At 43.4% G+C, this 17,031-nt stretch overlaps 1 protein-coding gene across 1 annotated transcript in view; it reads left to right on the top strand.

Annotated features, from left to right (window-relative positions):
* Positions 1–2,710, top strand: part of STPG2 (sperm tail PG-rich repeat containing 2) — a 303,935-nt gene extending 301,225 nt beyond the window's left edge. The window contains exons 13-14 of the mRNA XM_060247026.1: positions 675–823; positions 2,335–2,710. Coding sequence (XP_060103009.1) covers positions 675–823; positions 2,335–2,347 — 162 coding nt within the window. The 3' untranslated portion in view covers positions 2,348–2,710. The remainder of the gene's footprint in view (positions 1–674; positions 824–2,334) is intronic.
* The last annotated feature ends 14,321 nt before the right edge of the window (positions 2,711–17,031 follow it).

Consider the following 17,031-nt stretch of genomic DNA (forward strand, 5'->3'; position numbering starts at 1 on the left):
TCCAGGCTTTTCCAGTGACTGCCTATTCACTCTTAGCAATTATTATTCAGTCGTGGGAGGGGGGGGGGGTCAGCTTTCGTTTGTTAATCTGTTTTTTGTTCTGTTAACAGTGCATTGGTTTAAAATGTGTACTTATTATGACACAATAAACATTTGCCTTGTTTCAAACATGATTGTGTACATGGATGCATTTTTCTCTCCATAAACAATGAGATTTTTCCTTGGGGTGGGGGACAACAACTGGTGTGTATAAATTGTCCTTCAGATCACCTGTGCAATGAAATCTTGTTATTGACTCACCACTTCCTGGAGAAGTGGAAATGTAAGTAATGTGACAGACACTACATAGTAATAGCAAACAGGTTTCTTTGGAAGAAAAAAATAACCAGGGTCTTTGACCTATTCATTGAGAAATATGAAATTAATTTGTTACAATTATGCAGTAGCAAGCACAAAGGTAGAATTTTCTGCATAGCAATGTTGCCTCCCAAGGGGAGAATCTAATACAGAAAACTTCAAATTTCTCCTGAAAACTTCTCTGAGAGAGTGTGTTGCCAAGAAAAATAAAATCCCTTTAAAAAAATACATTTTTCAGAGACTAATTTTTGCATTGCATTGTTGATCTCATATGTAAGATAGGTCTATAATACATACAATTATATTTCTTTTCACAGCTGAGTCCACTCTTTAGAGATACTGTCCTGAAGAGAACATACAACTCCACGTTGAATAACCCCACTGTGATTCAAGTGGAGGACAGTTACAAACATCGAATAGACAGGGAAAGCCTTTTCTATGTGTCTAATGAAAGGCTCTCAAAAGAGTGAGTATAGCTACTTATCTAACTGGCTACCACCTGTACATTACCTGATAAATACAGACTTCTAGTCTATCAATGTACTTTGGTGTGATAGTTTGTGTTCTGGATTGAAACAAACAATTTTCTTGTAAAGAGTTTATGTTTTAAGAGTTGAAGGGTTTGTATAAATTCATCATAGATGGAAGACTTGTCCATAACTTTCATCCTTCAATTTGTGTTCTGTGTTTGAACTCTTCTAACGCAGGAGCTGGACTGGATTTTATTTAACTTAGTAATCATAAAGCATGATTCTGGGCCTCTTGGGTGGGCAGGTATAGGCGAACATCATTTATTTGTTAATTCAAACGTTTATTTCTTGCCTTTGCTTTTGGTTCATGATGGTTTACAGTAATAGTTAAAACAAACCATAAAAACAAAGATACAATAACAGGCCCCCAATCCTTCCCCCCCTTTTAAAAGATGCCTGCTGTTCAAATCCCCTTAAATGTCCTGGCAAATAGGAAGGCCATGCAGCATCTCCTGAAGTTCTCCAAGGAGGGCCTTTCTCACCTCTTCAAGGAGCCCATTCCATGAATCCAGAGCTGCAATGGAAAAGGCCTGAGAGCCAGTCTGGAGTAGTGGTTAAGTTAAGCCGCCCTGAGGCTGTTGGGGGAGGGCGGGATATAAATCTGATAAATAAATAAATAAAGTGTGCGGACTCTTAACCTGGGAGAATCAGGTTTGATACCCCACTCCTCCACTTGCAGCTGCTGGAATGACCTTGGGTCAGCCGTAGCTCTTGCAGAGCTGTCCTTGAAAGGGCAGTTTTTGTGAACGCTCTCTCAGCCCCATCTACCTCACAGGATGTCTGTTGTGGGGGAAGAAGATAAAGGAGATTGTAAGCCACTCTGAGACTCTGATTCAGAGAGAAGGGTGGGGTATAAATCTACAGTCTTCTTCTTCCGGACTGCCTGATGGCCATAGCTGGTGCACAGGGACATATGAAAGGAGAGAGTCCTTCAAATATGTGGAGGTCCCAGTCATGAAGGGCTTAAGAGGTCATAACCAGTACCTTGAATTCAACTTGGAAACAAATTGGCATCTAATGTAGCGGTTTCAAAATGGGCAACATCTGTTCCCGCCAGCCTAGCTGCCACGTTCTGGACCAGTTGTCATTTCCTGATTGTCCTCAAGGGCAGCCCCATGTAAGGAATGTCACAGTAATCGAACCGTGAGCTAATCAGCATAGCCAGATTGGCTGAGTCCAGGCAATGAGAAAGTTGGCAAATCAAATGCAGCTGATAGAAGGCATTCCTGGCCACCATGCCAACCTACTTGTCACACAGCAAGGCAGGTTCCAGGAATACCCCTACTCTGAGAAGTATGAGAATTGCATTCAGGAGCATCAGCACTCAGGCATCAATCAGGTCTTCAATCCATAATAGTCCCCTATTGGATGTAGAGTAAGGATGGGGATGCTGCAGAGCTTCATATGCCTCTCTTCTCTCCCCCCGCCCCCGCTCCCTGCTTCCCAGCAAGGAAAAATGATGCAGTGCCTCATATGTGATGATGAGTGAGTCCTTCAGAACGCGCTTTTCAGAAGAAACAACTACAGTTTGATGAGGACCTCCATCAACTGTTCAAATGAGTACTGTGATTCGTAACCCTAAAATATATTAAAACTGAGATTCTATAAACGTTATTTCTGGATTTCTCATACTAGTATTGTATATCTCTTTCATCATTTTACTGTATTTTACTAATTTACTTATATTTTTGTATAAACATCTACAATAGCTAACAGTATATTTGTGCCACCACTTTTTTTTCCTTTGCAAGATAATATAACCTATTCAAAATGTAGCAGTTCAAAGTTTTAAATAATATATAAAAACTAGGATGTTTTCATGATTTGTATGAAAATCAGTGTCTTTATTGGAAACCTGAACCACAGGCCACTGCAAATGGTAAACAAAGTAGTTTTCATGATAGCATTTGCTATACTCTTGTCTGTAAAAAATGCATCATAGTCTGTCCACTACCAATGGTATATCTGGGCTTTCTTGTTCTTGTTTGGTCTACTTGTTTAGAGGTCTGTAAACATTTTTTTCAATTCATCAAAGACATAACCATTTATAAGTTGTTAGAGGTTCATTATGCTGGAAGATGACATGAAAAACATGCATAATATCTCTCTCACATATCCTTAGGTTTAATTCATGGGCTTGAAGAGATAGAAGAAGGTTGCTGATATCTTCTGAGTAGCTGGAATCATGTTAACTTATGCCTTCTCCATGAGTGAATCTGACTGCCATTATGGCATTAATTTTTTTTTGTCTGCAAGCACTAACTCTTATAATTTCTTATAAGCTGTTATTTAGGTATCCAAAGAAAGAGTAGTCCTTAGACATTTCTCCCTCTCACTTTGCTGTTTTGTACTAATTTTACTTCTAATATAGTGAAAGTCTGTGGGTCTCTGAGAACAACAGACTTGGACTACAGCAATTTTTAACAACTGAAACCAAGGCAATGTGTTAAAAAAACCCATATCAGAAATTAAGAAGGGAGACAGCAATATCAAATCAGACTAGATATTACTAGACTATATGGGCCAGTGGACTGTCTTGGTTGAAAACACCTTATATGTTCAATATGTGTTAGTTTATTAAACTCTTGGTCGACTTCTGCCCAGACTTAATCATGTCCAGGTCACAACATAAATCCTCCCTTTGCAAGGAAGCCATGGAATAGTCAATTCATACTTTTACAGGGCAAGTGGAAACTGATTTAGATGAGCCAGAAGGAACTGATTGAGCCTTATTAAAGTTGTGTGTGCCAATGGTAATAGACTAAAAGATAGGACTTGACATAGAACACAGCACTAAAATCTTGTGACCACTAGATGGCATAACAAATTTGACCTACAACTTTGCCCACCCCTCCATAGTCTCACTCCCCCTCTGCTTCTTCCCAGTTCCGTGTTCAGTTCTCAACGGAACTAGCATAGCGAGAAGCTCTGAGAGCTGCTGATGGCAACATAGTAATACAGCTTCAGTGTTCATGGGATATGGGACATTCCTCTAGCTTAATGATGACTTACAGCCTAATATTGAAACAGGCTGTTGATGGGCAGCAGAGCTAAGATAATTGAAGAAGATCCTGAAACCCAGAATCACGTGTAATTTGTACTCTCAAGTGTCGGCTCAAATCCAATTTTATGTGGGTGGTATACATATGCAAACTGCTGACCTTAGCAAAACACTGGAAGCTAACTACCAATTAAAAAGCATTCTGCAATATATTACTGCTATATTCAGCAATAAAGTGCCTTAAATTCGCTATATCCACTGATGACTTCTTTTATCACACCCTAATAAAGACTGTGCAGAGCTGTTCGCTTGCATCCTATGATGGACTCGTTCTCTGCAATATTAGCCACGTGACATACACCAAACAGCGTGATTCATGACTAGGTTCGTTCCAGTCGTACTTTTAAAAATGGGTGGTGGTGGGGGGTGGGAAATCTGCAGCTGCCCTGCTACTTAAAGCATTAAAAAATAAGAAAAGAAACCTTTTCTCTTGATGTGCTAAAGCATAAAGGGGAGCATTTTGAAATTGCAAAAAAAAAAAAAAAGAGGAGGAAGGGAATATGAACCCAAATCCGATAAAAGTAATACTTTTTTAATGGTGTCAATTTTCCAGACCAGCGATTGAGACGATCTGTCAGGAACACCTACTGCACAAACTTCATAGAAACAAGCCAAACTTGTGCAAACATACATTTGTGCTTTTCCTCTGAAAATCTAACAGCAAAATTTCTCCATCCACTCCTTTTTCTGCCTAGGTTGCCTCTATCCTTGACCCAAAAGAACACAATTTGGCCAACAGCTAGAATAACCTCTCTATGCCCCCCTCCCATGAATGGGAGGCACTGTAGTCATAAAATCTGCAGTAAGAAAGATTGTGACACTGCTGAGTGGAACAACAGGGAACGGTGCCAACACCACATTTATATCAATAACACTTGGTGTCATTGCTTAAAATGGTTGGAAAGTTAACTACTGTGTATAATTAGCAGCTAATTTTAAAACCTTCCACAACTCAATTATTTAACTTCTTCTAAACTAAGGCCACCTCTTGAAAACAGACACATTGGTTATATTCATCACACACATTCCAGACGTATAATTCTGAAATACAGCTGGCAGCAGCAAAGTATTTACAGCACCAACAAGCCTTTTTCTTAAGTCCCAGCTTGGCCTTGCTTATAACAGCAAGCTGGCCCTTTTTATTTGAGCCATATATTTGAGCAATGAAAATGACTTTTGGAGTCTTTGCTGTACAAGCCTTAATTTTCAAAGCCTTGTGGATCACCCTGTTTTGGTGGCAGGTATGCTACTGTAACAATTCTGAATTTTCTGCCTTCAGTTGTCAGTTTTCAAAAGTACCAAATGTTGAACCTTTGCTAGAATTACTGCCAACTGATGAAATCATGTTAAGAAACATAATAATTGCGTTGGATCTTTTGTGCCAGTGCAGGATAATAGAAGCAGATTTCCGCCACATTCTTGTTCCTCCAGCAGCCCCTGTGGGCAACCTGAAGGAGTGATGCTGGGGATTGGTAGACCTGCCCAGACATGGGTCTCCCATGCAGGTATCCCATGCCACACCAAATACGCAGGCTTCAATTGAATTGGGGGAATTATCTAAAGGAGACAGAGGTACAGGCAACTCATTGGGGTTCTTCACCTATGTATACCAGGATTTTTCCCTTTAAGAGAATGCTGAAATAAACTAGGCAGATGGTCAACCAGAAAGGTTTTAACCAGAAAGCTTTTTGATAAAAAGAAAATAGAAATGGACAAAAATGCTTACATACACACTAAACACATGCAAAAGCTAACTACGAAAAGTAGGGAGGAAGGGAAAAGCTTTTTAAAGAAGTGTGGTAATTATCAGTCTTGAAGAGGACCATGAAGGAAGCAGATCTAGAGAGAAAAAAGCCAGCATTTTGTTCTGTGAAGGAGAGAAAAAGAAGCTCACAAAGTGGGTGTATATGTGGTCGCACAACACACCCACCCACTGCTGGGGCAGCAGGGAGTAACACAGGGCAAAACATACCCTTAGGCAGGAATGATCTGCTTATCAGAAAACAATGATGTAATGGCCTAATTGGTAGTAGACAAAAAAGGTACAAGGCTCGATGGTTCCACAGATATTGGACAGGAAGGGCAATCAGGAATTGGTTAACTGTCACTTAATCAAGGGGTGAGGGGAAGGGTGTTGATGGGATTATGCTGAGTGAATCAGTAGGTCCTGGGTGATCCATTGTTCTAGAGTCATGCATCTCTCCAGGGCAAGGAGGGAGTACTAGCCAGCCAGCTACTCACATTTTGAAATTGTTTTCCAAGGCAGATGCCAGACTTGCATCCACGTTGGTCCACTTTGTCCCTGCTTTAAGATATCAGGGGGATATATGGAGTGGTGTTTCTGCCTGTATAAGCTATCAACTGCCTTTCTGTGAGAGGATGGGTCTGACTGCCAACAAAGTGGTCACAATAGGCAGAATCACCTCCTGCCTCTTCCACCACCTATGCTTCTTCTGGGACAAGGGGGTTTGCCAACAATTGATGGTCAAAATGAATATTTCCAATAGGAAGATGTGAGAACAGATATGCCTCGTGATGGGAGGACAAAGGCTGCTAAAGAGATTGATTTGTAAACCAAACCCATTTGGGGCCTAAAATTATCTCTGCCTACAAAAACTGAGGTCACATGCAGGAAGAGAATCAAAATGGAACAGCAAGTCAGTTAAATGAAAACGGGCTGAAGATGAGTTATGTAAGCCCTAGGACTTCAGCCACTCCAGTTAGAGGCAGGGTTGTAATTTTGCTGTCTGGTTTGTTTTCTGGAGCCTCCCAGACTTCAGCTGTGGGATGGGCTGAGGAGATATTTCTGTGAGAATAGCCACCCTCTGACCTTGCTGCCTGGTTGCTTTTACTTTGTTTTGGTTGCAATAAAAAATGTTCAAGAGCTAATTTCTGATTGCGCGGTTGTTTGAAATTTGGCCAGTCTGTGATGTTAAGCTTGTTAGCATTTTGCTCTGATTTTCTGCCCTTAGTGACAGAAGAGCTGAGTGATTTGTTTTAAAGGTAATCCCTGCACACTTATCTTTGGCCTCCAGGTACAAGACTCTGTTACTGAACAAGCGGGCAGATATGTACAAGACGTGCATTAGAAGTGCAGAACACAATTTAATTCTGACCTTGTGATTTATGGAAGGGACGGAGGGAGAACGGGGAGTGAATTTTCAAACAGAAGAAGTTATAATGCCACAAACCTGTCAGTTGGACATTGTTCATATTTTACTAGCTTGCATGTCATAGCCTTACCAAGCTCCTGCTGGTGGCTGGAGACCTACATAAATTGCTTATATGTTTATAGTTTGTATATTTAAAACATTTATTCAATATCTCCTGGAGAAAATGGCTGCTTTGGAAGGTGGACTGAATGCCATTATGCGCTACCAAGGTCCCTCCCCTTCCTGAACCCCAGTCTCTCCCAGGCTCCGCCCTCAAATTTTCAGGTATTTCCGAATCTGGAATTGGCAACCCTGTGCATCAAGCTGAAATGTTAGTATTAAAGCCAGTAACAACTGGGACACTTTTCATTCCCTGACTGAACTGCATCTCAGGATGGGAACCCATTTCTCTTATTTTATTTTAGAAATAGTTTAATTCCAAGCTGTATGAACTTTGTTGTCCAAATAGGGCAATAGCAACTAATGAAATAGATTCAGAAGAGAGAGGTTGCTTAATGTTCCTTTTTTACTATTTCGATGCCACATTTCTGTCCAACAAGCACCTCAGACAGTTCTTGCCGCCAACATTTTAGATAAAGAAGACAGACTTTGCCTGCCAGCAGACCAACTTCACAGGGGAAGAGAGTCCCAAAAGTAGGATGCATCCACAGATAAGACCCTCTTTCTAGTAATCCCCCACTTAACTTTTGAAAACAGGGTCACTGAGTGGAGGGGCAAGTTCATGACTTCTGGAAGGTTAACGGTTTACATAGCCATATATGTATTCGGTTCAAAATGACTTGATATTTTCAAAAAAATGATGGCCATTCAGTTTCCTGTAAAGAAATTATTGTAAGAATCAAATTAGTTAGCTGGAGTTCATCTGATCACATGTGAAAGATACCTTCTTTTGAAGACTAATACTTTTTGAGTCATTTCACTGAGTTGGGTCATTATTCAATGTATGCTTTGCTTTTATTTGAGAATGCAGACAGATTGCTCTATTTTTATATTGCATATTTGTTTTGACCATTAAGACAGAAGACTTTTTTTTTGTTTCACAGTATTAAGGTTTTCTAGTCTGAATGCTAGCAAAGACTCTTTTTCCATGGTGCAGGGAGTAACAATCTAGAGTAGATGGGATACCAGGCAAGCTTGCAAGCCAGCAGAGAAGAGGTAGGTAAGGAAAGTGCAGAGAGATGGTTTGGTGTTCTCCCTCAAAGACAAACTGCCCAAAGAGCAGAGCAACTCTGAGAGCACTTTAGCGGACAGAGATACAGGACTGGCTTCCTAGGATCAGGATTCCCAGAAACATGAGATTTTAACCCGTGATATTAGTATCACAACTGCCAATCATCTGCCCATAATTGCCTCAGTGGTTCGGGGGGTATGGCATTGGTACCCTTCCTGAAGAGTTCCCTGTTTGTAACCTATGATTGCCTGCAGTTTTTAGACATTTGGACAAAAAGTCAAATTTCCAACACTGACCAGGGTGAAGGGCTGGGGTTGTTGTGCATAGGTAAACTTCAGCACCTATCCAGACCAACTCAATCCATCCCAAAACATTTCTTGAAAGTGGGTTAAGATGTGTTGAGAATGTGTGATCTGAATATATATATATATTTTAAGCATTACAAAGACTTGAAAAGTCCATTTGCTGACTTTAATGTGTATAGAAAGTTCATGAGATTCTGCTCTTACTGTTAAGAGGAATCCCTGACTAGCAGCCAGGCAAAATAAAATAGGTGACCCCTGTTTTGTTCCAAGAACTTCAGTAAAAGGTTCATAAATTTCAGATCTATGGCAAAAAGTTAATCCTAATGAACTAGCTGGGTGGGACACTGGGGAAATCACCTCTTCATAATGTTATACAAATATCACAATTGTGTGGAGCCTTGGTGTGGATTGGGGCTGCACAGGGGAAAGGTTTAACTCTTTCATCTCTCCCCCATGGTTTCACCAACTGAAACTGGACAGCCTGTGCTGTTATCAGTACTATACCCCACAACAGTTGGCACACATATATATAGGGACTAGGCCAATTTGCTGGAAACAACGTAGTCAAATCGGAACCTATTGTTGGTTATGGTGTCCAAACATCTTTTTTATTTTGGGAACAAATATTGGGGGGGGGGGGGAATTAAAGATATAATGGGCCTAGTGTTAAATTTGACACCAGAGATTATTTTATTGACTCTTAGGACAGGACTTCACATGTCATCTATGAATGATAAAATAATGGTACTTCTGACTTTTGCAGCTAAGCTAGCAAGAGCACATTAATGTAAATCAGAAGTTGCTCTTACTTTAAATCTATGGCATTCGAAAATATGGAATATGTATATAACGGGCAAACTAACTGATTTATCCAAAATAAAAGTGAGGCAGATAATGATGATTTTATCATGATATGGTATTCAATCCTAGATTATTTACAAAAACAAAAGGAAATTTCAGACATAATATCAGCTTTACATCTATGGTAAACATTACAAAATTATTTTCTTTGTTATGATGATAACATTATAAAAGTAATAGGTTATTAATAAATTATTATCAAGACTATGAATAAGTGACAATGCTTTCATTTATTGTTTATGTACTGTATTGTATTTCATTATAAAAAGTAAAATAAAAAATATATTTTTTAAAAAAGATCAATACTCATCTTGTGTTTTTAAAAATTACTTAGGCTAACACATCATTGGTGGGGAGTGTGGCATTCGTTTTGATTGGTGAATAATGCCAGGAAAAGAATTTTGATTGGTAAATCATGCCAGGAATAGAGTCATGCAACCCTGATCCAAACTGTGAACCAGCATAGCTATTTCCATTCAAAATATACTGGAAGGTTGCGGGGCTTGGCGTCGATGGTGGAGGAGAGCGGACGCTAATCCCTTGAGCGCCCGACCCCTCTTCCCTTGCATATTGTGATATTTATAAAAACAAGCCTTAAAAGGTAGCTGTAGCCATGAAAACAGAAACAAAATGGACTTCTCCTAAGCTTTCCTCTCCAAAAATGGCTCTCCTAAGAAGCTTTTCTCTCCAAAATCGGCTGCTTCTGATCCCCTGCCTATGGAAGAAAGCACTAAAATGGCAGACGCTACTGAAATGGTGAGTGAACCTGTGACTAAACAGGATCTAAATGAGACTCTTGATGCCTCCTTTACCTCTTTTCGACAAGATCTTCTAAAAGAAATAAATCATATGCCTCAGCCCTTGGCAAACCACTTGAATGAAATAAATAAAAAACTAAATGATGTGGCAGAAATTGGAGATCAATTTTTATATGCAATCCAAACAATTTATGCCCAACCCAAAGCTAAACTGAAAATAAATGGACAAGCCTCTGATATGTTTCTGCTGACAAGGGGTACAAGGCAGGGCTGCCCATTGTTGCCAATCCTTTTCGCAATTGTGATAAAACTTTTAGCCAATGCGATAAGATGCAATTTTCAAATTAAGGGATTTCATATTAACAATAAAAACTTTAAAATAAACTTATTTGTGGATAATGTCATTTTATTTTTGACTGATCCCCTAAATTCATTGCAAGAAGTTCAATTGGAGAAAAGTAGCTGAACAAATAAAAATCATTGCAACATATTCTGTTCCCTTTTCACCAGAATCCGTTTTGTTGCATGGAGTTTATTCAAAATGATTCCAGTTCGCAGGGAATTAATAGTGATTTTGTTAACCGCTGCAAAGGCAATCCTGGCAAGAGCATGGAAAAACTCACATATACCTACTATAAGTGAATGGTTAAAGAAAGCAACTGAATATTGCTTAATGGCAAAAATTACATCTGATATTCAAGACGCTGAATTAGATACATATAATAATAATTTTGAATCAGTTTGGTCACCCTTTATAATTTATCTTTCGGGATTAAACAATCAGAATTGGTTATCTAATTTAATAAAAGTAATATTATTAATATGAACCTTCAAGAAATATCTGTTTTTTGAGAGGATGTTGGATAATCAATTTGTTTTTTCTGTGTATCCTTAAAGGGGAAAATACTTATATATATAGATAGCTAGTTTGTTAATTTATATTTAACCTATACTGTATTCTCTACTGTACTAAGCGATCTTCTTTGATTTGTACTTTTGTAAAGTGTGTAAACTGCTTTTTTAAAAATTTCTGTTAAAACTTGAAAAATCAGTAAAAGGAATTTATATTAAAAAAAAAGATACTAGAAGGTCCTCGACCAGATCTTCCCAGTATCTTGTTAAGTTACCCTCACAATGCAAATACCTGAACACTAACATCCTTCTAGCTCTTTTAAAAATGATTTTCTGTGTGTCTTTGTTGTGTATGTGGACTCAAGTGAAGACTTTGAGTGTGGCTTCCGGACTCATTGGAGCCATACAGGCTGAGCTTGGGGACTTGGGAACAAAGGGCTGCAGGATCCAAATCTCTGCAGCCCTAGACCAATCACAAGCCCCCACCGCTTTGAATGACCCAATGATGTGCTAGCGCAGGAATCCAGAGATGTATATAAGTTGGGCCAGTAGGCCCCATCCCCAGTCTTGTAATGTAGCCCTATTCTATATCATGTCTATTAAAGAGATTGTTATCACTGAACTGGTTACTCCTTCATGCATTGAACCCACTATATTATAGTGGCGATGAGAATGGGATCCAGATGAGCGAAGCCCAGGACCAACTGGCATTGCCAAGCGTGCAAAGCTCCAGCACCACCGCCCAACAGGCACCGCCACCCAGCCTGACCATGACCACTGTGTCCAGACTGTAAAACGCCATTCCGGAGTTCGACATGGTGCAGCCCAAGGGCTGGGAAGCCTTGGTCAAAAGACTCAAATACCATTTCGTGGCGCAACGAATCAAGGATGACGAACCAGAAATCAAAAAGGCCATACTGCTGAGCAACTGCAGGATCGCAACTCTACAGCTCGCAGAAGCTTCCTTTTTCGATGAGATCATCAAAGCGCTGACTGGCCATTTCATCCGGAAGCCTACCCATCTCACCCGGCGGCTACAGTTCCTCAACAGATTCCAGGATTCAAACGAGACGGCCGCAACCTTCCTGGCCCGCCTGCACGACATGGGAAGGAAGGCAGACTACAGCGTGCAACTTGAAAAAGCCCTGATTGTGATTTTCACTCACGGCCTTCGGGACTCGAAGGCATGTAGGAAAATTGCTATGGAAGAGAAGCCTACCCTGGAGAAGGCCATACAGATAGCCACCACCGCCGAGGATGTGAGTAAGGAGAAGGCCTGCTGCCCGGCAACCAGCACTCACCAGCTGCAACCAGCCACAAAGTTGGACGACGGAGACAATGCCCTGAAGCTGCACCAGGCAAGCCAACAAAATCCATGGGCACGGGCGACAGAAACAACGACCCCCAAGACCTGCACCAGCTGCGTGGAGCCGCATGAGCGACACACCTACAGGTTGCGGAGCACAACCTGCCACACGTGTGGAAAGGCCGGGCATCTGGCCCGGGTCTGCTGGTCGTTGGCACCACGGTAAGGGAAACTTCCATGCCAACAAGATGGCCGCCACCACGAGGTTGCACTCGTGGACGACATCTAGGCACTCTCCACGACAGGGACCCAGGTATGTCAACTGCCCCTTCCATCCCCTGGTAAGTACCACGTGACTGTGTTCATTGATGGCACCCCCTGTAAAATGGAAGTAGACTAAGGGGCTGGCCAGATGGTCATTTTAGCCTGCACTTTTAGGGGGTTATGCCCAGGGGGAGAGGTGAAACTACAACTGTCCCCATTCATTGTTTGCGATTTCCAAAAGTGGGAGGTTGCAGTCCTGGGAGTGGGCCTGGTCCAGGTTGCCTACAAGAGGTTCAAGGGCAAGCTTCCCCTAATCGTACCAGAGGGGGACCTGAGTAGCCCCTGGGGCGGGCCTTATTCAAGGCCCTTGGGATACGAGTAATGGGTATCCATCACGCCCCCATTCAAAGAGACTTCCAAACCGTGTGCAAGGAATTTCCCGCTGTGTTTGACAGAACCCTGGGGACGTACACAGGACCCCTTAGCACTACAGCTAAACCCCAACGTGCAGCTCATATGGCTGAAGGCCAGGCGTGTGCCCCTAGCATTGAGACCCAAGATTGAAGAGGAACTAGACTGCCTCGTGGCCCAAGGGGTCCTGAAACCGGTAGCGAACGCAAAGTGGGAAACCCCCATCGTAACCTTGATCAAGGCTAATGGCAGCATCCGCATATGTGCTGATTACAAATGCACGATTAATAAGGTACTGCAGGGCCATGCCTACCCGGTTCTGGTGGTGAGCCACATACTAGCGTCATTAGTGGGGGCCAAGATTGTTGGGAAACTGGACATGGCACAGGCGTACCAACAGCTTCCTGTGGACGCCGCCACAGCAGAGGCACAAACAATAGTCACGTACTGAGAGGCCTTCAGGGTAAAGCGCTTGCAGTTCGGGGTCAGTGTGGCTCCGGGAATCTTTCAGAACCTGATGGACTCCCTTCTAAAAGGTATTCCCAGGGTCCAGCCATTCTTCGATGATGTGCTAATAGCTGCCGCCACCAAAGAGGAGTTCACCGGCCCCCTCCGGACTGTGTTGCAGAGGTTCACAGGGGCAGGGTTGAAGGTGAAACAGGAGAAATGTGTGTTGGGGGTGCCCTCCATTGATTTCCTAGGGTATACGGTGGATGCGAGTGGCATTCACCCGGCCCAGGATAAAATAAAGGCCATTTGTGAAGTGTCGGCACCCACCAACAAGGTGGAACTACAGTCCTTCTTGGGAATCCTCAATTTCTACCATGCCTTCCTCCTCCATAAAGCGGCAGTAGCAGAACCCTTACACAGACTGTTGGACAAACAGGCACCATGGATTTGGGGTCGCAGGCAAGCTGCTGCTTTTCAGGCTGTAAAGGACATTTTAACTTCGAACAGCTTGCTGGTACACTTTGATGAGAGGTTGCCCATCATTTTAATGTGTGATGCTTCACCCTATGGGGTGGGCGCCGTGCTGGCCCACGTATTACCAGATGGCCGCGCGATTCTGGTAGCTTACTATTTGAGGACTCTACAGAAACCGAAGTGAAACTACACTCAAATAGACAAAGAGGGCCGGGCCATCGTGACGAAGGTTAAAAAATCCCATGATTTCTTGTATGGCCGGATCTTCACCATATTGATGGACCACAAGCCTCTACTGGGCCTGTTCACCCCTGACCGCCAAACACCCCAAATGCTTTCACTGCGGGTGTTGAGGTGGTCCATCTGCCTTGTGGGGCACCAATATGACCTTTACCACCCGGGGAAGGCGATGGGCCACACCGATGCCCTGAGCCGCTTGCCGCTGCCCTCAATGGACCCAGATCCAGCACAAGCGTTCCAGATCATGTCGCTAGAGTCCCTCCCAGACCGCCTGGTGCATGCCAAGGACATTGCCCGCTGCTCCTCTAAGGACAAAACTCTGTCTCAAGTTCTGGACTGGGTGTGGAGGGGGTGGCTGGAAGGCCAGGGGGGGGGGGCTCAGAATTCTCGGTATTTGTGTCCCGAAGGGATGAACTGTCTGTGCATAAAGGATGTCTGTTGTGGGGAAGTAGGGTGGTGGTGCCCTCGGTACTGCGGCAGCGAGTCCTAACAGCCCTGCACAAGACCCACCTGGGAATTGTGCACATGAAGGCGCTGCCCTGCAGCTATGTATGGTGGCCTGGAATAGATGAAGCAGTTGAATCCTGGGTGGCCAGATGTCAGCCATACCAGGAGACCCGACCAACACCACCCTGCGCCCCGGCACAGCATTGGGAGTCCACTCGCAACCCCTGTTCCCGTTTGCACCTTGACTTTGCAGGGCCATTCTAGGGGCAGGTATTCTTCATTATTGTGGACTCCTACTCTAAGTGGATGGAGATAGTTCCAGCACCATCCACATCCATATGGGCGGCGCTAGGGGCACTCCACAGGGTTTTCGCCATGCATGGCCTCTCGGATAACATTGGTATTGGATAACGGGATGGCTTTCACCTTGGCTGAGTTCCAGAATTTCTTTGGCCGGAACTTAATAAAGCACATACGGTTGTCATCCTGACACTAACAGCCAGGCAGAGAGGACGGTGCAGGTTACGAAGGAAAAGCTCTGCCGCATCATACATGGAGAGTGGGAAGCACGCTTGGCTGAGTGCCTCCTGGCACAACATTACACCCCCAGTACCGTCACCGATCGCAGCCCAGCCGAGTTGCTCATGGGTTGGTGGCTGACTAACCTGCTTGACCGCATGCACCCGGACCGAGCTCCTGACCTATAAGAGGTGCCAGAAGAGGTCCGGGCGCCCCAGGGGTCTAACACAGGGGACTTAGTGTTTGCTAAAAACTTAGGGGGAGGGCCAGCATGGATACCAGCACGGGTTTCCAGAGTATTGGGTGCCGTTATGTACAAGGTTACATCCAAGGGGGGGGGGGTTCACGAAGAGGTGGCACATCAACCAATTTCGGGCATGTGAGTCACCCGGAGGGGAGGGGGACGAGAGCATCGCAAATCCGACAGCCTCGCCAGACGCTGCATCGTACCAGCTGGAGGAAGCAGAAGGTCCAACACCAACACCCCTGCCAGCACCCGAGACAGTGGAAAAGCCAGGACTACCACCAGAGCAAGAGGCTGCAGGGAACCCATCTCAGCCAGCCGAGATCCCCTCGGTGCCAAGTCCTACGCTCAGGGAGCCAGAAGCTGCTGCCGCATCCCCACCCACACCAGTGCTCAGGCGGTCGACATGAGAGCGTTGCACGCCCGCATACCTAAAAGGCCATGACCACTAGGGGCTTGCAAACTAAGGGGGGAGGGATGTTAGATATGAGGACTCAAGTGAAAACTTTAGGTGTGCCTGGCAGGTTCATTGGAGCCATACGGGCTGAGCTTGGGGACTTAGGAACAAAGGGCTGCAGGATCCAAATCTCTGCAGTCCTAGACCAATCACAAGCCCCCATCAGTTTGAATGACCCAATGATGTGCTAGCGCAGGAATCCAGAGATGTATATAAGTTGGGCTGGTAGGCCCCATCCCCAGTCTTGTAATGTAGCCCTATTCTATATCATGTCTATTAAAGAGCTTGTTATCACTGAACTGGTTACTCCTTCATGCGGTGAACCCACTATATTATAGTCTTCAAAATCACTTGAGGACAGACTTGCCCATATCCCAAGGAGAAATTTAATTTTATATCTGCATTTATGTGAAAGTTCAATAAGAAGGAGAAAATCCAGCCCTTAGGAGAGGGTTGCAGTTGAAATAAGCCCCACCTTCACATTTCTTAGCCTGAATTGATAATGCTTCTCTGACTTGTGCCAGCAAACCCAGACAGTGTTCTTCTTTCTCCCTTCGAAGCTGCATGCGTAATAAAGTGCACATCCTTCTAAAGACAAGCACAACTGCCCCCTGTCATTATGTCTCATTAGAATAGGATGATTATGGAATTTATGTCACACTGGGGCAAATTTTGTGCTACTTAGGAGTCATTCCACTTTTGTTCACAGAAGCAGCAGAAGGTGTGAGCTGGGAATTGAGACAGTTAGGACTTGGGGCCTCTTTGAAAGTTCAGGCATGTATGGTGGTTATTAGCCTTTCAAGTATTTTATTCACAGTGTGGCAGGCAGGAATCAAGACCCCTCTGAAGACTTATCTAGACAACTCAGCACACTTAAGGTCCAACAACAAAATGCGATGATTTTGGGGTGATCAGTCTAAGGGCTTAGGCACATAAGAGATGTTCAAAGCTGAGGTATGCAATGAATCATGAGATATGTAATTGTTCATACCAAGCTGTTGGAAAGAAGAATTGGAAAGGCAAGTGTGAGCTGAAACTCATCAAGTACTAGAAAATGCAGCAACTTAAAATTGTGTTATGCTTACTTGGACTTGGATTACAGGAGGAAGATGGTAAGTAGTTCTTGCACAACTTGCTTAAGATCTTCAAAG

This window comes from Heteronotia binoei, chromosome 9 (assembly GCF_032191835.1).
Source record: "Heteronotia binoei isolate CCM8104 ecotype False Entrance Well chromosome 9, APGP_CSIRO_Hbin_v1, whole genome shotgun sequence".
Taxonomy (NCBI): Eukaryota; Metazoa; Chordata; class Lepidosauria; order Squamata; family Gekkonidae; genus Heteronotia; species Heteronotia binoei.